General features: G+C 40.6%; 1 protein-coding gene across 3 annotated transcripts in view; it reads left to right on the forward strand.

The window, feature by feature from the left end:
* MTUS2 (microtubule associated scaffold protein 2) overlaps positions 1-27,624 on the forward strand; it is a 429,611-nt gene that overhangs the window by 233,528 nt on the left and 168,459 nt on the right. For all 3 annotated transcript variants that reach the window (XM_015120815.3, XM_028837647.2, XM_077974143.1), the window contains one exon: positions 195-356. In XM_015120815.3, coding sequence (XP_014976301.3) covers positions 195-356 — 162 coding nt within the window. The remainder of the gene's footprint in view (positions 1-194; positions 357-27,624) is intronic.

The raw sequence follows: 27,624 nt of genomic DNA on the forward strand, positions 1-27,624 counted from the left end.
ATATTTATGCAGTGACTAAAGGGAGTTCTTCTCCACATAGGGTTCCAGAAAAATACTTTTCAAGGTCACTCACTAAGAATCAGGTCAAGTTCTAAAGCAGATGACGGCAGTAGGATTGGTTGGCAAGTGCAAATGGTGAGGGCTCCATCCATTTTTCATGAAGTTATAATTAACACGCTGTCTGCCTCCCACAGGTGCAACCTTTGGGAATGAAGAACAGCCGGTTCTGAAGGCATCTCTGCCTTCTAAGGACACACCCAAGGGGGCCGGCCGGGTGGCCCCTCCAGCATCCTCCAGTGTGGCAGCACCCCGCAGGAGTTTACTTCCAGCGCCAAAATCCACTTCCACACCTGCTGGTAAGACTTTGTGCCTTGGAGAGGCTCCCTGATGGCGTGCCCTTTCTGCATTAATAAAAAGTCTTTTGAAAGCCCCTGTGTACATCAGTTATTTAGAAGGGATGATTGGTGAAATGATAGTTCATAATATCACTGCTTTTAAGGCACTTTCGTATATTCATGTTTAAATTCTCATAACTGCCTCTCACTCTTCCCATGACTGGTAACCCTTTGAATCACACAGTTTCCGTTTCAGAAAGCAAGAACCAACTATTTTAAGCAAATTGGCATTTGGCTCAGGGAAGTGGGTGCTCACAATATCACTGCAAGGACTGTAGGAGCAAGCTCCAGGCTGCGCCTCCAGGAACGAGCCCCACAGCCCCGAGAGAAGCGCTGTCTCTGCAACGGTCCGGGAGCTCCATGCCTCTGCTGGCTCTAGGCTCACATCTCCAAAGCTAGGATCCAGGGATGGATCCACGGCTCCCATGGTAGGGTTGGCTCGAGACTGGACTGCAGGGTTCAGTCCAGCAAAACTGATCCCTGTGCCCCACCTGTGCATACCCACAAAGTTAGTGACTGGACCTGCAGAATTCAGCTGATTCAAAGGTGTAACTAGCACAGGTGCTTGTCAGCAGAAAGTGCCCAGGCAGCACCAGTGTGGCCCCTGCTGTGCTTCTCCTCCCATCCCTCCCACAAGTGCATCTCTTTGCCTGCAAGGATGTTTGTGTATCTTCTTCCTAGCTTTTCTTTTTCTGCACTATAGAAGGCAAATTTATCAGGATGGTAGAATGAATGTTGATCCCTAATTCACCATAGATGGCTCATCCATATCAGTGTTTATTCCTCTGTATTTTTCCTATGCTTGTATCAAGGTATCATCATATCAATGTATATACATATGTAAACGTATGAGTTTTATAGGTATTTTTAAATGAGACTGCATTATATCAATTTTTCTACATGTTGCTTTCCTTACTCAGTATAGGTCACAGAAATACCCTTGGCCATGGTCGGGCTCATTCTTTTCAATGGCTGCATGCTGTGGATATGCCATGGTGTATTCAATCATTCCTTCACTAGTTGGCGTTCATTTTGCAACCAGTATTTGCTACAACAAACAATGCTGCAATAAACAGCCTTGAGTGGGTGGCGTTGTTTCTGTGGGATCAGTTCCCTGGAGTGGTATTGCTTTGTTTGATGCATTAATAGATATGGATAGATTGCCTTTCAGAGAGGCTCCACCCATATCCCTGCTAGGAAGAGGTGTTATCCCTTTCTAGAATTTTGGTCCCCTTGATGGGAGTCAAGTATTATCGCAAAGTTATTTTACTTTGCATCTCCCTGACCACTAGACTAACTGGAACCTCTTGCTCTAGCAGCACCTTGCAGTTCCTTTTGTTAAGACTTAAATTGGCTCATTTAGTTTTGTTCTTCCTGGGGGGAAGGTAAGCTTCTGGGGGTGGTAACTGTGTCTGTTTTAACACAGCATCCTCATTGCCTGCCACAGTGACTGACTCACAGCAGGTGTTTAACATCTATGTGTTAATTATTGAATCAACAAATGAATGAATGGATATCACATGGCATTTGAATCTTTCAGCTACAATTTATTAACAGTTTGGCCTTGGTTTAATTATAAAATAATTAGACAACCCTATGGTAAGTTAAAACACTGTGGTTGAATCAACCCTATAGCCCAGTGTTTCTCAAGCTTGAGTGTATCCGTGTCACCTGCGGGGCTTGTAAAAACACAGATTACTGGGCCCTATCCCCAGGGTTATTGGTTCAGTAGGTTTGGTTTGGGGCTTGAGAATTTGCATTTCTAACAAATTCCCAGGCGGTGCCCCTAGACTAGGAATTACACTTTGTGAGCCACTTGTAGAAAAATGGGTTAGGAATTTGAAAAGACACTTCTTAGAAAAAGATAGGCAAAAGGCTGTTAGCCATATGAAGGGATAATAATCGGCCTCACTGATAAGAAAAATGCAAAGTGAAACTACAATAGATTCCAACGCCCTACCAATTATACTGGCAAAAATCCAGAAGTTTGACAACATATTCTATTTGTGAGGCTGCAAGCAAACAGGCATTCTCATACATTTTTTGGTGGGAATATAAAATGGTACAACTAGGAAGAGGAGTTTGGCAGTATCTAACAAAATCATACATGCATTTATTCTTTGACATAATAGTCTCACCCCGAGCAGTCTTTCCCAAAGGTAGACTGACAAGAATACAGTGCATGGAGTGATTCACTGCAGCACTCTTTGAAGTAGAAAAAGACTGAAAACAACTCAAATGTCCGTTAATAGGGGGCTTACAGAACAGATTGTGGTATATCCACAGGATGCAGTACTAAGTAGCTGTTATATGAGTGGGGAAATAGCTCTATGTATTAACATTACTAGAAAGTGATTTCCAGGAGGTCATTGAGCAATAAAAGATGGAGAAAAAAATGTGGTAGACTATGTTTTATCTAAACAATAGGAAAATGTTATATATGAACTTATATTAAGAAAAAACAATAGAAGAATAAACTAAGATTAAAAAAAAAAAAAGGTGGCCTTCAGGGTAAAAGAAGGAATAGAAGGAGAGAATAGAGATAAAGCCTAATGATACATTTTGAGTGCACCTTGTTTTGTAGATTTGAAATTACATAGATATTTTACACAATTATACGCTAAATGTTAAAAGGTAATATCTAAAACTCAAACATGAAATTAAACAAATGGAAGTAATCGCATAGCCCATTGATGGCATAACCACACAGAGAAGTACATTCTCAATGGTATATACCTCAGATTTAGAAATAATTGCAATGAAAATCTGAACTTACTGGTGGTAGTGTGAGTATCGTGATTCTGCATCTGCTGTTATTCTGAATGTGTGTATTATGGGATAAATGTGATGGGGTATTATACGATAAAGTCAGAACTCATCTGAAATTTATCTTTAAAACAATATTCTCAGCTCTGTCCACTGGAAAGTAGTGAGTGGTGACTAAACCAGTCATAATGAGCGCCCCTAGAGCCCAGGTTGTGATGACTAAAGGGACTTCCCAGTAGAGGGAGACAGGGATCCTTGAAGAAACAGATGTTTCAGGTCTAGGACAGGAAATGCAGATCCTAGAACATCTTGCCATACTAGCTGGCTAAGTAGAATATAAAAACTGAGGATTCTGTTGAAAGGACTTAAGGGTCAACCTGAATAAGCTCCTGCTAGTAAAAAAGAAAAAACAGAAGAAAAACTGAAAAAGACTTTGAATATCAATAAGATTAGTATTTACAATGGATTAATACCCATCCATGGGGGCATATGATAAAAAGCAAAACCAAAAAAAACCCTCCAAAACTAGTCACACTGGAGATGCTAGGAAATGACCTCATTATTTTAAAATCTGGTAAATAAAGGAAAAGAAAAGCCTTTTAGTAATTTCTCCTACTCAGTCTATCTCAAGATAACCAAATAGCTGGTGAGGGGGAAATTTCTCTTTATAAAAGTATTACAGCTGATACAAAACACATGATTACACAGCCCTGTTTGCTGCTTCTGATGAATGAGTTGATAAAAGCAATGCTCATCAGTATGAGGAATCACCAGACATTACGAAGTATCCTGATGGAAATATATACAAATTACCTGGGAATTAGTCTTAGGGGGAGAAATGGATTTGGTGCAGCCTCTGGAGTTAACCACTGGTTTACTAGGAATACAAAGGAATGCAGAGAAGCACGTTGAAAACACCAGGGGGACTGAATCAGCAAACCTAGACTCTGGGAAGCTCCTGAACCCAGGAGGCAGAGGTACTCAGCAAGAGCAACAACAACACAAAGTGTGACAAATAAAAACCAAACATCTTTGGGGAAAACCAAGAAGGCGTGGGAACCTGTAGATTACAAAAAATTGTAAACATATCAACCAATTGCAGTATGGAACTAATTTTAGATCCTAATTCAAACAAACATTTGAACAAAAATTTGAAATTCCAACAGAAATTCAAAGAATCTTCTGAAGATGTTGGGACAATGTGAACACTGGCTATGTGGTGACATTAAGGAATTATTGTTAATTGTTTTTAGACAAGTCTCTCTCTGTTGCCCAGGCTGGAGTGCAGTGGCACACTCTTGGCTCACTGCAGTCTCCACCTTCTGCATTCAAGCGATTCTCCTGCCTTAGTCTCCCAAGTAGCTGGAATTACAGGTGTGTGTCACCAGGCCTGGCTAATTTTTGTATTCTTAGTAGAGATAGGGTTTCACCACGTTGGCCAGGCTGGTCTCAAACTTCTGACCTCAGGTGATTTGCCCACCTCAGCTTCCCAAAGTACTGGGATTACAGGCGTGAGCCACCGCACCCGAATTATTGTTAATATTTTGAGTTTGATGATATATTTGTGGCTATGTTTTTAAAAAAGGTCATGTTTTAGAAATTCACATATGTGAAATGCTATCTGATATTTCCTTCAAAATAACCTAGGATGGTGGTGAGCAGAGTCTATGATATAAAAGATGAAACAAAACTGGCCACACGTTGCTCATTGTTGAAGCCGGGTAATGGAATACAGTAAGTTAACTCGACTGGTCTCTCTACTTTAGTGTCTGCTTAAAGAATTATATAATAGCATGGTAAAATGTGTGGAGAGAATGGCTGTTTTCATGGAAGTGAAGTTAAATGGAAATAAGGTATTTCAGATGTTGAAAAGAGGAAAGGCAGGTAGTGGGACCGTAAGTTTCATTACTTTTCCAAGTGTTTCTGCTTCAAAGGGGATTTCTGAAAGCCATGCACTATCTATCTATCTATCTATCTGTCTATCTATCTATCTGTCTGTCTATCTATCTATCATCTATCTAACTTATTTGAGACAGAGTCTGGCTTTGTCACCCAGGCTGGAGTGCAGTGACATGATCTCAGCTCACTGCAACCTCCGCCTCCTGGGTTCAAGAGATTCTCCTGCATCAGCCTCCTGAGTAGCTGGTATTACAGGCACCCGCCATCACGCCCGGTTAATTTTTGTGTTTTCAGTAGAGACGGGGTTTCACCATGTTGGCCAGGCTGGTCTCGAACTCCTGATCTCAGGTGATCTGCCTGCCTTGGCCTCCCAAAGTGCTGGGATTACAGGTATGAGCCACCAAGCCATGCACTCTTGATAACAGTTTTCTTCCACTTTGTATTACTTCGTAAAACACTAATATATAGAATCTAATTTGGTTCTCACGAAGACCCTAAGAGGTAGGCAAGGAAATGATTACAGAAACAGAAAGTGAGACTCAGGTGAAACAAGTTGTCCAAGGTCACACAGTGGCATCCAGAAACAAATGGATGTGGTATATGTTCCCTGTCCTTTTCTTATAATAATAGCATAAATATCCGGCTAAGGACTCTCAGAATTCCATCTGTGGGCTGCAGTTTGTCCATTACCAACAGATTGCATGTGTGTGAACGGGGGATGGTGTTAAGCAGGGCGATGCCCAGGGCTTTGTGCTTCAGGCCCGGCTCTCTTTGAGATTACCGGATTAGGAGTTCCAGTGGGGATGCCTTAACCTCTGTATGGTCCTTCCCTACTCTCGCTTGTGGCGGAGCACACACCACACTATTTGCGTTTTCCATAAAATAATGCATTTTTAAGAAGTGTGCTGCTTTCCTTAAAAGCTGGCATCACTCTGTGTGTGTGTGTGTGCATGCGTGTGTGTGTGTGTGTGTGCGCATGCGCATGTAAACATTCACCCAGCCCTCCCTCGCTGAACACATGTGTGTTATTTTCTCCAGAGGCAAAATTTTAAGTCTGTAAACATGCTTGTCCCTTTTTATGATGAGCTTTCCCTTTCTTTGTTGAAAACTCAAACACTCTTTCAAGCTGCCCTACAGGCATCTGGTATTTGCTAGACTTGCTGTCCTAGGTATAAACTTTTATGAGTGTGATAATGGCTTTTTCTTCCTGTTTCAGACTAAAGCACATTGAATAGTTGTTCCACATTTCCCAATTCAGTGATGAGGTGACCGGGTATTATGCTGCGGGATAGGATGTTCTGAGATGTGCAGATGAGTGAGACGCGATTCCTGTCCCCACAGGGTTCACAGGCTGATGGCGGAGAAGCACAAAGAAACAAGTATTAAAACGTTGACCAATGTTTTAATGAGCTGTTGTACAGCCTGACACGTGTCAGGCCTGGTCAGGGGGCTGCAGGCTCCCTCACTTATACAACTGAATGGCTTAGTGACTAGACTGAAGGCAAAAGGAGGACAAGTGTAGAGGAAAGACAGTAAATTTAGCTTCAGATGGGATGAGTTTGAGGTGCCTGGGAAACCTCCATCTAGCAGTGTCCAGTAGACAGTGGAATAAGCCAAGAGCTCTAAGGGAAGTTTTGAGTTGGAGATTTCCATGTGGAATTCATGGGGTCATCATCATGGCTCTGGGAATGGAGGCAATGGGGATGTGAGTTTGCTGGGGAGGACATGGAAAGGGCAAAGGTAACTGGGATTGCCACCTTGCTAATACCAAAATGGAAGCAGCAGATGAAGAAGGCTCATCTGGAGAAAGAAGAGCTTTCAGAGCACAGAGAGGGGCAGCAGCTGAGGAAATGGAAGCCGTGAGCTCAGACTGTTCTTTGAGGACTGGAAAGGGAAAGGAAGGAGAATAGGGTGGTAGCTTAAAGGGGAAGTGGGCAAAGGAAATTCTTGCTTTTTAGAATGAGTGACACTTGCCTCTGTGTATAGAAATGTCAAGAAAAGGAGGGAGTGGAGGTGGGAAAAGTAAAGAAGTCCTGCAGCCAGGCCTATTAGGTGGCAGGGGTGGCACTAGGGCAGGAAGCCACGGCCTGCAGCATGGGATGAGAGGGCTGACATTGGAAAGGAGCTGCACCACCTTGGCTTTGTCTAAGGCTGGAGGCTCCACTTGACTTGGGAGATGGATTCTGGGGGTTTTGACAAAATGGTTAACTCGCATTCTGCCCCTCCACTACCTACTGAGTCCCTAGTGAGAACGTCAGAACAGCAGGGCACTCCCCAGATGCCTGTCCATCATCACAGAGTAACACCTACACCTGGTCTCAGCATTCCACCTGCTGCCTTTGAAGCAGACTCGGAGACTGCAGAACAGCCACATCCACTCTTTGTCCCAGGGGTGGTTTTGCACCACTACTTTTTCTGGATTGACTTTGCTTATGCAAAAACAAATCCAGCTGGGTTTTAAAAACCTTTATAAAAAATAAATACATGTTCTCCTATTTTTATATAACAAATTGAAATACCCCTTTTTCCTACCATGTAACTGTAGAAGATTTTGGTTCAGGAGTGCTGATGCTCATCAGAGCTCCAGGACTAAGCAGTAATTGAAGCATGTGGTATAAACTGCTTTAGCTTTTACAGATATGTGACTAAACAGCCTTATATCTGTAAAAACAGCAAAGCTCAAGTATGGACTAATGGATGGGATGGTAAAGATGCTTCACTCCTGCAAAGAGGCTGGATCCAGCTCTGCCTGTCTCAGCCACCGGACTCGAGACAAATCAACATTAAGGAGTCTTTCCGTATTTCTCAGTCAGTTAAAACATGTGTGGGGATAATAGTTCCTACTCCATGGGATTGTTCTGAGAATTAACATAAATGAAAGGACATAGAACAAAGTTGGCATTTCTTTTTTTCTTTTTTTTTCTTTTTGAGACGGAGTCTTGCTCCGTTGCCCAGCCTGGAGTTCAGTGGTGTGATCTCGGCTCACTGCAACCTCTGCCTCCTGATTTCAAGTGATTCTCCTGCCTCAGCCTCCTGAGTGGCTGGGATTACAGGCACTCACCACTGCACCCACGTAATTTTTTTTTATTTTTAGTAGAGACAGGGTTTCACCATCTTGGCCGGGCTGGTCTTGAACTCCTGACCTCGTGATCCACCCACCTCGGCCTCCCAAAGTGCTGGGATTACAGGCATGAGCCATCGCGCCTGGCCCAAAGTAGGCATTTCATAAAGGCTATTTGAGTTTTAGAGGGTTAACTGAAATGTGAAGAAATTTTAGAGGGTACAGACCCCTTCCAGTCTCTCATAGGCAGAAGAGGTGTTTTAATGAAACCTACCATGTACTCTCCAGAATTGGTATTTATTGATGTTTTTGCTTTACCCCACCTCCACAGCCCGCATTCTGCTCTGCCCATGATCAAAATTTCTTTTTCCCCTGAATTTCCCCCTCAGAAACCTGCATTCACTAGTGCAGAGGCAAACCCTGTTGCAATAAAGAATTTACCTGTGGTTCCACATACCTTCAATAAAGATGCCTGTACAATTCCAAAGTTAGGGGAGAAAAAGTGCAAAGTGAAAAGCCCCTGTAATACTTTTGGCGCCTTTCTCTAAGTGATTATTTTTCCTGCCTTTGTCCAGAAACCCGTAATATTTACTTACCGGTTAAAAGGTAGCTCTTTCCTAGGTCATGTTCCCTTTAAGTTGGGAGTTCCCTGAAAACAGGCTGCATCTTGCTTTCCCTTTCCTGTAAGTGCCTCTGCTACGAACATCTCTGATACACATTCCCTCCCCCACAACCTGTTCCCGCTTCCTCTCCTTACTCTGGTGACACCTGTCTCTCCTTCAGGTCTTGACCTAAATGTTGCCTGTTCAGGGCTCTTCCCCTCGTAGCTCTGCTGACGAGTTTAGTTGTCTAATGATGTCTGAGATTGGCTAACGTCTCTCTGCCCTGTATGTGCAGTCATGGCTGGTGTACTCATCCCCAAATCCTTAGCACAAATGTATATAAAGGCATAAAACTTTGTATACATTTTTGCATCATTGACTCAGTGGGGAGGTACTAGGGTTTGCCCAGCACAAAGCAGGCTCTCAACAAATACCTGCCGAATGAATGAAAGTTGCGATTTCTCTAGTGATTTGAGAGCGCTTGCCACAATGAGTACTCAGAAAGTCCCTGTGTCTTGTGGCACATGGTCACGTAATGAAGCAACAAGACAAACCAGACATTTAAGATAAGTGAGAGACGTGCCCTTTGCCCTTCTGTTAGTATGGTCTCCAGCAGGTACCCCGAGAACCTACCGGTTCCTAGTCTCTTGTGGAACGGTTCGGAGAAGGTTGCTTCTTAGACACTGATCCAAATCACAGAGCCCACCTGGTAGAGGCAGCTCACAGCCGCCCCCAGCGCACCTCTCTCCTAGTTTCCTCTCTCCACTGTTGTTAACCCTGTGGTCTCCTCCTCCAGGGCCCACAGTGAGGGGCAGCCCCAGCCACTGGAGAGCCATTGAGACACGCCGTGGACAGTTCCTGAGTCTTGGCCCAAATCTACCGAGAAACTAATTTCAATGGTGTTTTAAGCCTCCGTTTTTTATTTTCAAAAGGCATAAAACTTTGTAGACATTTTTGCATCATTGACTCAGCGGGAAGGTACTAGGGTGTTTTAGAACAAAGATTTGTTTACACAGCAGAGAACCCCGTGCCAACCACTGGGCAGACCCTCCGCTGTGGCTCCCTGGGAACATCGCAGGCGTCCAGCAACCCCTGGCGGCTCTGCCTTTTGCAGCCTTTGAGCTGAGCTCACAGGCGATCACCTGCATCAGCCGGCTGGTCCTGCTGACCTCATGAGATGGTTGAGGTCATAGGGCTCACTGGTTTAGAATATGTCGTGTCCTTCTTCTTTCATTATCAGGAGACTAAGATCCATGAGGAAGAGGCCTTCATTTTGTTTCCCAGCTCAGATGGGAGGCCACACATATTGCCTAAAAACCCAGAGCAAATGGAATTGAGTTGTCAAGGCAGGACGTAGTTGGGAAAACAAAGCAGAAACTCATTTTAAATGTGACCGGGACTTTCTCTTCTCAGTTTCATCCAACTCTAACATCTAAGGCCTCCTTGCATTTCAAAATCATTGCTGCTAAAAGGTAAATTTTATTTCAGGATTTTAGCTTTGCATGTATCCCATTGGTTTTTAAATAAAGTCCAGTTTCTAAAATGAGATCCAGTTTTCACATTACCATGTTCTGTTATCAAGCTAATTAAAAAGCTGAAGGTAGGCATGCCGATTGTAGTTAAATCCCAAATAACTGGAGTTCTTGGGACTGCGAGATGTTTGAGTTATTTTAATTACTGAGATAACACAAACTCTTGTTGTTTTAACCCTTGTTGGAAACATTTCTCAGCTGTGATACTTTGCTTCCTTCCCTTAGTGGCTCTAAGCTGATGATGGCTCAGCTCTTGCATGTCAGCATCACCTGCTCAATTAGGGTCACCCCCTGTTGTCCACTCAACGTGTACCTACAATAGAACATACCCTGGAAGTACTTGGGCTGTTTCCTTTAACCTAGATTTCTGTTGTGAGTTTTTGGTGAGTGATTCTTTTCTGGTTCACTCATTGAACAAACATCTGAGTGCTTGCTTTAAGGCACAGGTGACTTGGATTCAAAGATAATTAGAACAGCCTTTGCCCACTTTTTGATGGGGTTGTTTGTTTTTCTCTTGTAAATTTGTTTGAGTTCTTTGTAGGTTCTGGATATTAGCCCTTTGTCAGATGAGTAGATTGCAAAAATTTTCTCCCATTCTGTAGGTTGCCTGTTCACTCTGATGGTAGTTTCTTTTGCTGTGCAGAAGCTCTTTAGTTTAATTAGATTCTGTTTGTCAATTTTGGCTTTTGTTGCCATTGCTTTTGGTGTTTTAGTCATGAAGTCCTTAACCGTGCCTATGTCCTGAATGGTATTGCTTAGGTTTTCTTCTAGAGTTTTTGTGGTTTTAGGTCTAACATTTAAGTCTCTAATCCATCTTGAATTAATTTTTGTATAAGGAGTAAGGAAAGGATTCAGTTTCATTTATACAGCCAACAGATACATGAGAAAATGCTCGTCATCACCGGTCATCAGAGAAATGCAAATCAAAACCACAATGAGATACCATCTCACACCAGTTAGAATGGCAATCATTAAAAAGTCAGGAAACAACAGGTGCTGGAGAGGATGTGGAGAAATAGGAACACTTTTACACTGTTGGTGGGACTGTAAACTAGTTCAACCACTGTGGAGAACAGTGTGGTGATTCCTCAAGGATCTAGACCTAGAAATACCATGTGACCCTGCCATCCCATTACTGGGGATATACCCAAAGGATAGCAAATCATGCTACTATAAAGACACATGCACACGTATATTTATTGCGGCACTATTCACAATAGCAAGGACTTGGAACCAACCCAAATGTCTATCAATGACAGACTGGATTAAGAAAATGTGGCACATATATACCATGGAATACTATGCAGCCATAAAAAGGGATGAGTTCATGTCCTTTGTAGGGACATGGATGCAGCTGGAAACCATCATTCTCAGCAAACTGTTGCAAGAACAGAAAACCAAACACCGTATGTTCTCACTCATAGGTGGGAATTGAACAATGAGATCACTTGGACACAGCAAGGGGGACATCACACACCGGAGCCTGTTCTCACCAACATTTGTTACTTTTTGTCTTTTGGATGATGACCCTTTTAACTGGGGTGAGATGATCTCAATATGGTTTGATTTGCATTTCCATGATGATTAGTGATGATAAACATTTTTTGTATACCTGGTGGCCATTTGTATATCTTTTCTGAGGGTTGTCTATTCAGCTCATTTGTTTATTTATTAATTGAACAGTGTCAACTTATTTGGCATTGTGAAGCCAACAGGGAACCAGCAATTAGTTTGGGGATAGAAGAGGTTGTCGGAGAATAGAAGTGTTTAAAAAGAATCTTTGTGGGAGAATACTAAATATAATAAATATGAGTTCCATTTCTTTGCATGAGATCACAGAGACAGGAAAATATAATGGAGATGATGTATACAATTTCTGGTTAAAGGAACTGTCTACTTCATCACTGGGAGAGCCACGTGAGTGCATGTCTTAGATGGTCTGTCTGCTGTTCTTTCTGGCCAGAAGAAGGAAAGCCAGGAAGCACTAGGAATCACAGACTGCGACACCGAAGTCAACTCTCAGACCTCCAGAGACTAAGGATCAGTGAACATTTGGATGGGCCTCTGTTTGTTCAACAAATATTGATTGCATACCCTCTTCAAGCTGAACACTTTGTTAGATACCTGGGGAAATCATGGTGAATAAGACACAGTCCTTGTCTCTGTGGAGCTGATGGGGGTCACAGGAAAGAGCAACATGAAACTTGTACTTACACGCTTAATTATTGAATTACGTTTATGCTAAGCGCTGTGAAAGGGAAGTGAGTGTCCAACAAGGCCATGTAGTGCAGAGACATAACATAGTGCACAGAAAACATGCTGGCAGAGACCTACAGCTTTCATAGAAGTGGCCAGTGATGATGGGGAACTGCATCCATTCAGGTTAATGATGTGAGTTGTTTCTTTGTAAAGCTAGAGATTTCTCAAACCTTGCTCCCCTTGAAATCTTGAACTAGGGCTGCTAACAATTAGATACCTTGTAAATTTGAAAATATATGCTCCCCCATTTTTTCCCAACCCTTCTATGTAGAAACTTGCAAGCTGTGAAATGGTCTAAAGACAGCATGAAAAAAAAATTGCACAGAAAATTCACAGCAGTTTAATTAGTCTCTAATTTTACTGGGTAGTCCAGTAAAATTCAGTGGAACAATTTGCATTTTGGGGGGGGCACTTGATTTTAAAACCCTAATAACCTCATCCTGTCTTACAAATTAAGTGGCTCAGGGTACTATTTAGCTATTATCATTGAAATGTCACAGAAGAATCCAAGTAAAAGTTCCATTTATCTTTCTCTGCTATGCCTTTAAAATGGTTTCATCAAAACAATAGCAAGAATAGTACTTTAGGTAATTTTAGATAATTTGGAAGGCATTACAGGACATACCTATAGTGCCAGAAGAGAATTTATAACACTCTTGTGACCCACCTTAATATTAAGCCCCCTGTAGGCTGCTGTGAAACCTTTTGTGGAGGCTCTTCAAAAGTAGGACACTAAAATCCTAATTTTCATTTAAGAGTGTTACACATATTGTATTTAAAAGGTTACACACATGGTATTTTGTCCACTCTGCTTGTCAGCCTTGAGGAGCCTATGGGAGCTTGTGCAACAGTAATTAATGCAAATGGTCTTTTGGAGCTGCATTTTCTATTGTGATTTTCAACATTTGTATGTTTCAGAAATCTGCCTACTGTACTATAAATGCATTCTTATGCAAATTGCTACCATCATATGGCCCAATTTCTTAGTATAAGGAGCATGAAACTTTTAATTACATGCCACTGTTTTAAAACTTTCCATTTCTTTTCAGACTTATATATTCTACTAGCTATATTACATTGAAGAAATACCAAATACTAAGAGTAGTATTTGACGTGTTTGATGTGAAGTCTTCATGGGCTGTATTGTTTGAAGACAGTGGTTCTTCATGGGATGTAGTAAAAGATGAAACAATAAGAAGGAAATGAATGCAACCTAATTCATTCATGGCTGGATACACTAGCACAGAGCTTATCATCCATAGGTTTTATCTTAGTCTATTCAAGCTACTATAAAAAAATAGAGACTGAGTGGCTTATAAACAACAAACATTTATTTCTCACAGTTCTGGAGGCTGGAACATCCAAGATCAAGGCACTGGAAGAAGGAGACAAATGCCAGTCATCCATTCTAGAAGATAACTGGAGAAGAGTGACATATTTATTTGGTATTGCAAAGCCTTCACATCTTCCATCTTTAACCCACCAGTCAGCAAATTCATGTTGAGAACCACTTTGGGCCCACACTTTGCTAATCAGTAGTCACCCAACCAGCCTAGCTGAAGTGAGGGATGAGCGGAAAGCCCTCCAGCTTGCCCCCCACCCCCAACTGTTGGTGGTAGCCTTTCACCTTTCAGATGCCAGACTGGGCCTGTCATTCTCCTGTCTAGGACCCTGCAGCAGCTCTCATTGACCTTTTCTGTAGGCCTGGAATGGTGTGATTCTGATGGTGGTGGCCCTCTTTACACAGCTGCTGTGGCCCAGAGTCACCCAGCAGAGGCCCAGCCTGCCTCAGTTGCCAGCATGTGCTGCTTTGTGCCTACAACCTGGGAAAAACATGGCAAGTTATAGACACGTTTTTAAAGAGCTGTCTACACATTTTTGGGTTAAAAAAAGCCACCTTGGCCATATTTCTGTCTCTACATGATTTGTATTCAAAGGAATGGAACAACTTTATTAATAATCTACAGTGTGAATTGTCAGTTTCTATCACAGAATTTGTATGGCATGGGAAACAAGGAATGAGCTTTGAAGTTAGACCGAGATTACCACTAATTGCTGTGTGACCCTGATTCAATTATTTAACTTCTCTGATCCTTGAATTCCTCATTGGAAAAAGGAAAATAACACCAACTTCATTTGTTAATGACTAGATATGCTAGCACAGTGCTTATAATCCATAGGTTTTATCTTAGTCTGTTCAGGCTGCTTTAATAAAATACCGTAAACTGGGTGGCTTATAAACAATAAACATTTATTTCCAATAATTATGGCTGGGAATCCCAAGATGAAGGCACTGGAAGATTTAATATCTGGTAAGAGACCATTCCTCATAGATGGTGCCGCCTTGCTGTGTCCTCACCTGGTAGAAGGTGCAAATGAGCTTTGGGGGGCCTGTTTTATAAAAGCACTAATCCCATTCCTGAGAGCTTCACTCTTATGATTTAATCACCTCTCAAAGGCCCCACCTTCCATACCATCACATTAGAAATTAGATTTTGGAGATGGATCCAAGATGGCTGATTAGAAGCAGCTGCAGTCTCCAGCACTCAGAGGAATGAAAAGGGGCAAATGAATCCAGCACCTTCCGTTGAAATATCCAGATCTCACAATGTGACTGAGTAGGCAAGCAACACAACCCACAGAGAATGAAGAAGGCAAACAACACAACCCACAGAGAATGAAGAAGGCAAACAGCACAACCCACAGAGAATAAAGAAGGCAAACACCACAACCCACAGAGAATGAAGAAAAGGTGGGGGTGCTGACGGCCCACCTGGGAGTGGCACAGAGCAATCACAGCAGAATGGACAAAGAGAAGGAAAGAATCTCAGAGCTTGAAGACTATCTTTCTGAAATAAGACAGGCAGACAAGAATAGAGAAAAAAGAATGAAAAGCAATGAACAAAGTCTCTGAAAACTATGAGATTATGTAAAGAGAACAAACCTATGACTGATTGGGGTACCTGAAAAAAGATGGGGAGAATGGAACCAAGTTGGAGAACATACTGCAGGATGTCATCCAGGAGAACTTCCCCAACCTAACAAGACAGGCCAACATTCAAATTCAGTAAATGCAGAGAATCCCAGTAAGATACTCCATGAGAAGAGCAACCCCAAGACACAGAATCATCAGATTCTCCAAGATTGAAATGAAAGGAAAAATGTTAAGGGCAGCCAGAGAGAAATACCAGGTCACCTACAAAGGGAAACCCATCAGACTAACAGTAGACTTCTACAAGAAAATCTACAAGCCATAAGAGATTGGAGGCCAATATTAAACATTCTTAAAAGAATTTCCAACCCAGAATTTCAGATCTGGCCAAATTAAGTTTCATAAGTGAAGAACTAAGATCCTTTACAGACAAGCAAATGCTTAGGGAGTTCATCACCACCAGGCCTGCCTTGCAAGAGCTCCTGAAGGAAGCACAAAATATGGAAGGGAAAAACCAATACCAGCTACTACAAAAACACACTGAAGTACACAGAGCAGGGGCACTATGAAGCAACCACATTAAAAAAGTCTGAAAAATAACCAACTAGCATCATGATGACAGGATCAAATTTACACATAACAATAGTAATCTAAAATGTATATGTGCTAACTACCCTGATTAAAAAGCACATAATGGCAAGCTGGATAAAGAGCCAAAACCCATCAATATGCTGTCTTCAAGAGACCCATCTCACATGAAATGACACCCATAGAAATAGGCTCAAAATAAAGGGATGGAGGAAAATTTACCACGCTAATGGAAAACAGAAAAAAAGCAGAGGTAGTAATGCTAGTTTCTGACAAAGCGGACTATAAACCAACAAAGATTTAAAACAAGGTGAAGGGCATTACATAATGGTAAAGGGTTTAATTCAACAAGAAGAGCTAACTATTCTAAATATATATGTACCCAATACGTGAGCATACAGATTCATAAAGCGAGTTCCTAGAGACCTGCTAAGGGACTTAAACTCCCACAGAATAATAGTGGGAGACTTTAACACCCCACTGACAATATTAGGCAGATTATCAAAACAGAAAATTAACAAAGATATTCAGGATCTGAACTCCGCTCTGGATCAAATGGACCTGATAATATCTACAGAACTGTCCATTGAAAAACAACAGAATATACATTCTTCTTGTCATCACATGGCACTTACTCTAAAATTGATCACATAATCAGAAGTAAAACACTCCTTGGCAAATGTAAAAAAAAAACAACATCATAACAGTCTTTCAGACTACAGCACAATCAAACTAGAATTCAAGATGAAGAAACTTACTTAAAACCAAAAAACTACATGGAAACTGAACAATCTGCTTCTGAATGACTCTTAGGTAAAAATGAAATTAAGGCAGAAATCAAGAAATTCTTTGAAACTAATGAAAACAAAGAGACAATGTAACAGAATCTCTGGGTTGCAACTAAAGCATTATTAAGAGGGAAATGTATAGCACTGAACGTCTATGTCAAAAAGCTAGAAAGATCATAAATTAACAACCTAACATCTCAAGTAAAAGAACTAGAGAACCAAAAGCAAGCAAACCCCAAAGCTAGTAAAAGACAAGGATTAACCAATATCAGAGCAGACTGAAGGAGATACAGACATGAAAAACCCGTTAAAAAGTCAACAAATCCAGAAGTTTGTTTTGTGAAAAACAAGTAATAAAAAGATAGACTACCGGCTAGACTAATAAAGAAGAAAAGAGAGAAGAATCAAATAAACACAATCAGAAATGATAAGGGGGATATTACCACTGGCTCTACAGAAATACAAACAACTATCAGAGAATACTATAAATACCTCTAGGCACATAAACTAGAAAATCTAGAAGAAATGAATAAATTCCTGGGCGCATATACCCTTCCAAGACTGAACTAGGAAGAAATTGAATCCCCGAATAGACCAATAACAAGTTCTGAAATTGAGGCAGTAATAAATAGCCTACCAACCTAAAAAAGCCCAGGACCAGATGGATTCACAGCTAAATTCTACTAGAGGTACAAAGAAGAACTGATACCATTTCTACTGAAACTATTTCAAAAAATTGAAGAGGAGGGACTGCTTCCTAACTCATTCTATGAGGCCAGCATTATCCTGATACCAAAACCTGACAGAGATACAACAAAAAAAGAAAACTTCAGGCCCGTATCCTTAATGAATATTGATGCAAAAATCCTCAATAAAATACTGGCAAACTAAATCTAGCAGCACATCAAGAAGCTTATCCACCATGATGGAGTTGGCTTCACCCCAGGATGCAAGGTTGGTTCAACATATGCAAATCAATAAATGTGATTCATCACATCAATGGAACTAAAGACAAAAACCTCATGATTATCTCTAATAGATTCAGAAAAGACCTTTAATAAAATTCAACATTCCTTCATGTTAAAAAACTCTCAATAAACTAGGTATTGAAGGAACATACCTCAAAATAATAAGAGCCACATATGACAAACCCACAGTCAATATCCTACTGAATGAGCAAAAGCTAGAAGCATTCCCCTTGAAAACTGGCACAAGACAGGGATGCCCTCTCTCACCACTCCTATTCAACATAGTATTGGAAGTTCTGGCCAGGGCAATCAGGCAAGAGAAAGAAATAAAGGTTGTTCAAATAGGAAGAAACGAAGTCAAATTATCTTTGTTTGCAGGTGACCTGATCCTATATCTAGAAAACCCCATCATCTCAGCCCAAAAGTTTCCTAAGCTGATAAACAACTTCAGCAAAGTCTCAGAATATAAAAATCAATCTACAAAAATTGCTGGCATTCCTATATACCAACAACAAGAAAGCAGAGAGCCAAATTATGAATGAACTTCCATTCACAATTGCTACAAAAAGAATAAAATGCCTAGAAATGCAGCTAACAAGGAAAGTGAAGGACCTCTTCAAGGAGAACTACAAACCACTGCTCAAGGAAATCACAGAGGACACAAACAAATGGAAAAACATTCGAGGCTCATGGATAGAAAGAATATCATGAAAATGGTCAGCTCTCTGCTCCTCCTGTTTGACAGACAGCTGCATCTTCTCTCGCATTGCCAGCCACATCCCTGAGACACCATGGTGAAGGTGGAGGCCGGAGTCAACAGATTTGGTCATGTTGGGAGCCTAGTCACCAGAGCTACTTTTAACTCTGGCAAAATGGATATTGTGGCCATCAGTGACCCCTTCATTGACCTCAACTACATGGTCTACATGTTCCAGTATGTTTCTACCCATGGCAAATTCCATGGCACATCAAGGCTGAGAACAGGAAGCTTGTCATCACTGGAAATCTCATCACCATCTTCCAGGAGCGAGATCCCTCCAAAATCAAATGGGGTGATGCTGGCACTGAGTACATTGTGGAATCCACCAGCATCTTCACCAACCATCTGATCTTCAACAAACTTTACAAAAATAAGCAATGGGGAAAGGATTCCCTATTTAATAAATGGTGCTGGGAAAACTGGCTAGCCGTATGCAGAAAAATGAAAATGGACCCCTTCCTTTCACCATATACAGTATTAACTCAAGATGGATTAAAGACTTAAATGTAAAACTCAAAACTATAAAAACCTTAGAAGAAAATCTAGGCAATACCATTCAGGACATAGGCATGGGCAAAGATTTCATGATTAAAACACCAAAAGCAATTGCAACTAAAGCAAAAATTGACAAATAGGATCTAATTAAAAAGAGCTTCTGCACAGCAGAAGAAACCATCATCGGAGTGAACAGACAACCTACAGATAGGGAGAAAATTCTTGCAATCTATGCATCTGACAAAGGTCTAATATCCAGAGTCCACAAAGAACTGAAACACATTTATGAGAAACAACCCCATTAAAAAGTGAGCAAAGAACATGAACAGACACTTCTCAAAAGAAGACATACATGTAGCCAACAAATATGAAAAAAACCTCAACATCACTGATCATTAGAGAAATGCAAATCAAAACCACAGTGAGATACCATCTTATGCCAGTCAAAATGGCTACTATTACAAAGTTAAAACAGGTGCTGGTGAGGTTGTGGAGACAAAGGAACACTTTTACATACATAGGTAAATGTTGTATGGGAGGGTTGGGTGGGTGGGTAAATTAGTTCAACCATTGTGGAAGACAGTGTGGCAATTCCTCAAAGACCTAGAGGCAGAAATACCATTTGACCCAGCAATCCCATTATTATATATATATACCCAAAGGAATATAAATCATTCTGTTATAAAGATACATGCACATGTATGTTTATTGCAGCACCATTCACAGTAGCAAAGACATGGAGTCAACCCAAATGCCCATCAATGATAGACTGGATAAAGAAAATGTGGTGCATATATGTACACTATGGAATGCTATGCAGCCATAAAAAGGAACAAGATCATGTCCTTTACAGGGACACAGATGGAGTTGGAAGCCATTATCCTCAGAAAGCTAATGCAAGAACAGAAAACCAAACACCACATGTTCTCACTTATAAGTAGGTGCTGAATGGTGAGAACACATGGATACACGATGGGGACAACACACACTGGAGCCTGTGGGATGGAGGGTGCAGGGAGGGAGAGCATCAGGAAGAATAGCTAATGGATGCTGGGCTTAATACCTAGGTGATAAGATGATCTGTGCAGCAAACCACCATGGCACACGTTTACCTATGTAACAAACCTGCACATCCTGCGCATGTACTCCTGAACTTGAAGTTAAAGAACAAAGTAATAAAATAATAAAAATGAACATTTGTCATGTAAAAAAATTTAGATTTCAACATGTGAATTTTGGAGTAACACAAACATTCAGACCGTAGTAGGTTCTAAATAAATATTTATAATAATATTGCTAAGAAATACCATTTTGCATGCTTAATCAGGACCCGGCATTATGCTAAGCACTTATTTTTAATCTTTGTGTGTACATAGTAGGTATATATATTTATGGGTTACATGACGTGTTTTGATACAGGCATACAATGTGCAGTAGTCACATCAGGGTAAATGACGTCTCCATCACCTCAAGCATCTATCCTTTCTTTGTGTTAGAAACAATTCAGTTATCCTCTTTTCATTATTTTTAAATATACAAAAAAATTATTGTGACAGTCGTCACCCTGATGTCCTATCAAATACCAGATCTTATTTATTCTATCTGATTATATTTTTGTATCCATTAATCATCCCCAGTTTCCTGCAACCCCATTACCCTTCCCAGCCTCTAGTAACCTTCATTCTGTTCTCTATCTCCATGAGTTCAGTTGTGTTAATTTTATGCTAAGCACTCTTAATCCACAGTCCCATTTTATTCTCACAGTACCCTTATGGAGTAGCTACTGTTATCACCCATTTTACACTGGAGGAAACAAACGCGCAGAGAGTTCAAGTAACCTGCCGCCGTTTACACAGCTAAGGACATAGTAAAGCTGAATGTCTGGGCCCTTAATCATATGCTCAACAACCTCTTCATTGTGTCTTTTACCTGATTCCGCCTCCGACTTGAAAATAATTGATATTTGTAATTACCACTTCTACTTTTCAGTGGCTACTGTCTCCATTGTGAATTATGACTTCGACAACTTAAGTTAGTATTTAGTTCACGTTTGGAAAAAATAGTGTAGACGAATATCATCATGAAAGATGATAAAGCTTTAAAAAAGGCTGCAAATTGCAACCCTTACAAGTGAGCGCACAAAAATGGGCAGACAAAAAAGGAACCAAAAGATTTGGTCAATACTCCACAAAAGTAAAAAAATAAAATAGCCAATAAAGATATTTAAATAGGGCTGAACATCATCAGTAATCAGAAGAACGCAATTCAAATCACAGTGAGGTGTGTATCCATTAGAATAACGATATTTTAAAAATCTGACCTTTTAAATATTGGTGAAGATGTACGTGGGGAACTGTCATGCAGTGCTGGCCGGAAAGGAGAAATTGATGGAGCCACTTTGGGAAATAATTTAGTGTTATCTAGTAAACTTTCTTGTGTGTCATAATTTAGGGTTTCTGCTCATAGGTATATGAGAAATTCATACACATGTGTATCTAGAGACATGTACAAACCTGTTCAAAGCAGCATTGTTCATAATGGCCAAAAACTAGAAGTGGGGGCAACTCAAACTCATCGATGGTAGAATAAGTGAATCTATAGTGATGTATGCGCACAATGGATCATTATTTGTCAATGCAAGTGAACTGGGGCTACATGCTGCAGTGTGGATGCAAATTACAAGTTTAATGTGTAGTAGAAATTGCAAGACCACAGAATCCAGACAGTATGGTTTCATCGATGTCAAGTTTCTAAATAGACTTCAGGATATTGTTACGGCTGCAGGTGAAGTGGTAAAACTATGAGAAAAAGCAAGACATGATCGCTACAGACATCTTGACGGTTGTTTCCTCGAATGGGAAAAGCACGGTGGAGACCTGTCATCCTTCTGGCTGCCAGTGATCTTCTACTATTCCCACTCCTCACCTGGGTAACAATTGCATGGATGTTTGTGTTATAATTATGTGCTAAAGTGCACAGATAAGTATTGTATTTTGTGATAAAAATGTTTTAAAACTGTATTATAGTCGATTAATAAAAATATATGAATGAATATATATAATTTGGTTTGAAATAATGCATTTAAATGGTTATGGCTGGTTGAGAATATGATGCAAATGAAGAAAAGTGTTTGTTTTTTTTTTTTTACTTCTCTCTCTTATGTGTCCTTTTATAAGAAAGGAAATAACTTATTTTAATACATACGTACCTTGGATGGCTGAGTCTCGATCTGACATCTTAACCAGATAACTTAGTTTAAACCATAAGCAATAGAAGCCAAAGACGGTTTAACTTACTGTTTACTTTCTATTTGTTTATTAGTCATTGTTTCCATTCAGTGGCAACTTCAATCACAAAGTTCCCCATTTATAAAAAAGAAGGCAAAAAATTGTACAATTACTATCCAATCAAAGGTAGCCTGATTTAGCCTCCAATTGGAGTTTCAGGGGAGTTCAGACTCACTGGAGGGAAACTTAGTAAGAATATTTGCCTTGGTCTAGCGAAGTGGGACATCATATAGGGCTAGAAACATTGTAGGCTGGACTCAAAAACAAACCCTCCAACCTTATTCCCCACCCTACTCTCCCTGACCTGTCTTCCTTCACCCCTGGTTCCTTTGCACGTGCTCACGGCCCCCACATCCCTCCAACTGCACTGCTCTGCGGTGCCCTTGGCCTCCTGACAAATCTCACATACTTCATGTCTCATCTCAGACATAACCTTCTGCAGTGAAGCCTTACCTGGCTCTTCCTCCACACTCCCAGAGAGAAATCTTTGCCCAAACCTCTGGGCTGGTGCTTGCTACATTATCTTGTCATTACTTATTTACACGCCCAACTAATTGGTGAATTCCTAGAGCTGAGGATTCTGTCTTTTCACTTTGAAACCTCCAACAGCTAATACCATATGAAGTACAATGCAGCTAGCCAATAAATATATGACAAATGAATGAATAAGGGAATGCTTAGGCTCTTACGAGAAAATGATAGCTCCAAAATTTTTTTAAAGGATGAGGCAGGCTTTCAAGTAAAACTACAGGATCTAACATGAGGACACTTAATACTAAAAGACCATGTTAGGGATTTTTAAATTTATGTGGGGAGAATGTTAGCTTTTAAAAGGGCATACTTTTATTGTGCTTTTGAATTAATGCGAAAGTAAATTATTGGGTAGAAAGAGGCAAATAATCCAGATCATTTATTTTATTTTGGCTTAATGAAAAGTGCCACCATGGATAAAATTCAAACATCTACCTGTGTAGTTTTAAAAATGCAGAGTATTTATTACCACTAGTTACTTATTCACATGCTGTCAGTACCTAATAGATCATGCAAAGTCCTGATTCCCCAGAAGTGGATTATTTTCTTCCTACAAATCCATCGTATTCAAAGCTTTACTCATTTTGTTTCAAGCAGTATGTACAGTGATTTCTCATTAATCATTTACAACCTGCTTGTTTATTATGTGGGAAGAGAGAGGTACTAGAAAAGAAACAAGAAAGATAAAATAAAAAGCTATTTAAAATGTCAGGAATTCCCCTAATCTCAAGGTTCACTTTATTTTCCATGGGGGAAGAATGTGATTAGTTAGTAATAATAACCAACTCATTTATTTATGGATATTTACTGAGTGGGCGATACTCATGAAGTGTGTTGTCTAATGGGGAATATGGACAGGTGAGAAGGCATTCAACCCATAGTGTAGTAAAGCTGTGGCCCCAGAGCATTAGAGCAGCAGTCTGAGGTGTGAAGGATGTGTTGGAGTAGAGGGAGCAGAGCTAACAGGAGTGATGAAGAGGTAGGGGGCTGCTGCAGAGCTCTCCCTACAGGAGGCATGGCACTGGTGTGAATTACGAAGTTGCAGTGACTATGAAAAAAAGTGGACTAGATTTAAGAGAGACACAAGATGTATATTTCAAAAGATTTGTCATTTTTTTGAACATAAAGAAGTGAGAGAGGGAGGAGATGAAGACAAGATCATTATTTCTGGCTTGGGCAAAAATCACATTTTCCAAGTTAGGGAAGCTAAGAATGAAAAGAGGCTTTGTTAGGTGACAATGAGTTCAATTTTGGACATATGGAGTGTGATGTGCATGGGAGACATCTGAAGAGAAACATTCATCTATAGTTTGGAGATTATACAGAGAGAGAAGATATATAATAAGATATATATCTACATGTATATGTGTATACACATATATGGAACGCAAATATTAGGAGTTCCATAAAAACAACAGAGAAATCAGAGGAGAGGAAATTATGAAGCAACATATCAAGAAAATTTCCCAGAACTGCAGAATGAGAGTTTACAAATTAAAAGGGCACACTAAGTGTCTAGCATAATGGATGGAGAAAGATCCACAGCAAGACACATCAGCATGAAATTTTACAACGCTGAGGAAAAGGAGAAGGCACCAGGAACCTCCCAAGAGAGCAAACAGATCACACACAAAAGGCTGAGATTTAGAATAACATCAGTAGGCTTATCAGTAGCAACCCTGGACGCTAAAAGAGAAATACCTTAGCATTTCTGGGGGAAATGACTGCCATGTGCCATGTTAAAATTCTGCACTGAGCCAAGCAACCAATTGGATGAAGAAATCTTCAGCTTTGGAAGCTGTCAGATAATTTACCTCATGTATACCTTTCTCCAGAAACTTAAAAAAAATGTGCTCTACCAAAGTAAGGAAGTAGATCAAGAAAGAGGAAGGCATGGGGGTCCAGAAAATAGGAACCGGAAGTAGGAAAAAAGCAAAGGAATTTCCCAGAATGATGATGCAGCTCAAATGACAGCCATGTCACAGCCCTAGAAATGACCAGTCTAGAATGAAATGGAGAATTGAGGGCTCCAGGAAGAATGGCTCCAAGAAAACAAAACTACACTGAGGTATAACCTTACATGTCATAACTGTGAGAGGAAAGTTATATGCTGATGGAGAACTCGTGGGAGAATTAGCAATATATACATAGAAAACTAAGCAAACAAAAACCAAGGCAGCTATTAAACCCAGGGAAAACAAAAGTCAGACAAGAAGATGGTTCAGTTGTAAATAATATTCATCTATGGTTTTAACAAGGTGAACTGAATTTTGACCTAACCAAAAATGGTACAACTGTATTGCAATGATGGGGGAGGTAGTGTGGAAGGGAGCCTGCAGAGAAAAAAAAGTGTCATTTGCTGTAATAAGAAGTTACTAAAATATATGTAAAATATAAATATCAAGAAGTAGCATTATAAACATATCTATGGAGATGCATAGAAAAAACAACTCAAAATGTGGAAGTGATGAATATGAAAGTGTATGGAGCGATGAGAGAAGATACTACTGGGTGGGTTTTGTTGTTGTTTAAAACCTTGCAGAATGACCTTTCAGAAAGGTATCAATACAGAACTTTGTTTTGAAAAATAGTTTTCTACCATATGATCTAGCAGTTCTACTACTGGGCATATATCCAAAGGAAAGGAGATCGGAGCATTGTAGAGGTATCTGGACTCTTGTGTTTATTGCAGCACTATTCACAATAGCCAAGATGTTGAATCAACCTGTGTCCATCAACAGATGAATGAATAAAGAAAATGTGATACATATACATAATAGAATACCATTCATCCATTGAAAAGAATGGAGTTGTGTCATTTATGGCAACATGGATGAGCTTGGAGGAGATTATGTGAAGTGAAATTAGCCAGGCACAGAAAGCCAGATATCACATGTTCTCATATGTGGAATCTAAAAAAGTTGATCTCTTAGAACTAGAGAATAGAATAGTGGTTACTAGAAATTGGGAAGGTAGGGAGAAGGAGAGAAAGTAAGAGATTAGTTAATTAATGCAAAATTACAGTTAGAAGGAATCAGTTCTAGTGTTCTATAAAACTGTAGGGTGACTCTAGTTAATTATAAGCTATTGCATATTTTCAAGTAGCTAGAAGAGAGGATCTGGCATGGTCCCAACACAAAGAAATGATCTATATGTGAGGTGATGGGTATGCTAGTTATCACAATATGATCACTGCATATTGTTTACATGTTCCAAAATATCAGTATGTACCCCATACATACGTACAATTACTGTGTGCCAATTAGAATAATAAAAATAGTTTTTTAAAAGGTATGCAAAGGATGAAAAGGAAAAAATGGAAGAAATAATTGCTGGACTTTGCTGTGGCCACAGTGATACCTGGTGACTATAAATTTGATGTCCCCATCTGTGTCATTGTGTGCTCAGCTGGGCTAGAAAAGGGTGACAACGGATTGAGCCAGGGTTGGGTCCTGCAGACAGTTGTGACCATTGTTGTTTCTGTTGTCTCTGAAATGAGAGCAAGCATGTGGCTAATAAAGTAGTAGAAGTAAAGGACTCTGGGGTAAACTTTAGGTTGGATAATAAGGGAGTTGAAGACAGAAGGAGACTGATGGTGTGGGGAAAGAGATTATTGTCTGCGTTGTAGATATGAATTGATAGGCGACAGCATAGTGAGATGGTGGAGGGATAGAGGGTTGTAACCAGAAAGAAGGATATGTGAATTTCAGAGGCGAAGTTTAAGGTGATGACAAGGTCCATGGTGATGCCCAGGGTCTTGATTCAGGGTGCCTCTTGGGTTGCAGGTGTCAAAGGACTGAAAGCTGGGATGCTAGATGAGGCATGCATTGGGGATTACTAGGGTGTCAGTACCTGAGGGTAAAGGGGAAGACCACACCTGTGGGGTGTGAGAGGCAGTAACCGTGCTGTAGGAATAGTGTTTGATTAGGCAGCAAGAACCTTGGAACCTCAAAGGAAAGGCACTTTACACATGTGTGGGGCCTCATGTTCTAGTGGGGTATTTGAGAGTTTAAAGGAGACCTCCTGACCAGGATAGAGTTGAATGTGGAGGAAAAGCACCAGTGGCAACCATTTGAGAAAACTGCTCTGAGAGAGATTGAGGACAAAGGTAAGGGATGAAGATTTTTTACCAAAGGAAGAAGGAGTTCCACATAGTACAGAGGAAGCATCGGAGGGAGAAAGGTTGGGGCCAGGGATGGAAAGGATGTTGGGATTCGCTGGCCCCCAGTGTTTGAAAACTAATGGCTTAAGCCATTTCCTGGTCTCTTAGTCACAGCCTTCCTGCCGTCTCCCCAACACCCCTACTCTCTTGTAAGCGTTCTTACCCCTTCCCCTTGCTTCTTCCCTTCAAATGGAATCAGACTCCACCTGGATCCACTGTGCTTCTGTGGGCAGGCGAGCAGGCAGGCGGTAGAACTCATTACTTCTCAGGACTCACTGAGGCCACTGCAGTGTAGTGAAACGCAGTCTAAGTAGGGCCGGAAGTTGCAGGTTCAGCCATGTACTGGTAGATGCGGATATGCTACAAACTCCATACTTTCAGTTCCTTCATTTGTGAACCAGTAACAATAATACCCACAGAGTTTGGACAGGTGTCAGGTGAGGTAACATACACAGAAGCAACTGCAACATGGTACCTGGTGTTTATAAATGCTTATGATAAATATCTCTCCCAAACGTGTAACTTCCGTTACAGCTCATACCTCTGTCTTTCACTAGGACAGTGCCTTATGGATTCTTTGTGCTTAATAATGAATCGAT

This window comes from Macaca mulatta, chromosome 17, assembly GCF_049350105.2.
Source record: "Macaca mulatta isolate MMU2019108-1 chromosome 17, T2T-MMU8v2.0, whole genome shotgun sequence".
NCBI lineage: Eukaryota > Metazoa > Chordata > Mammalia > Primates > Cercopithecidae > Macaca > Macaca mulatta.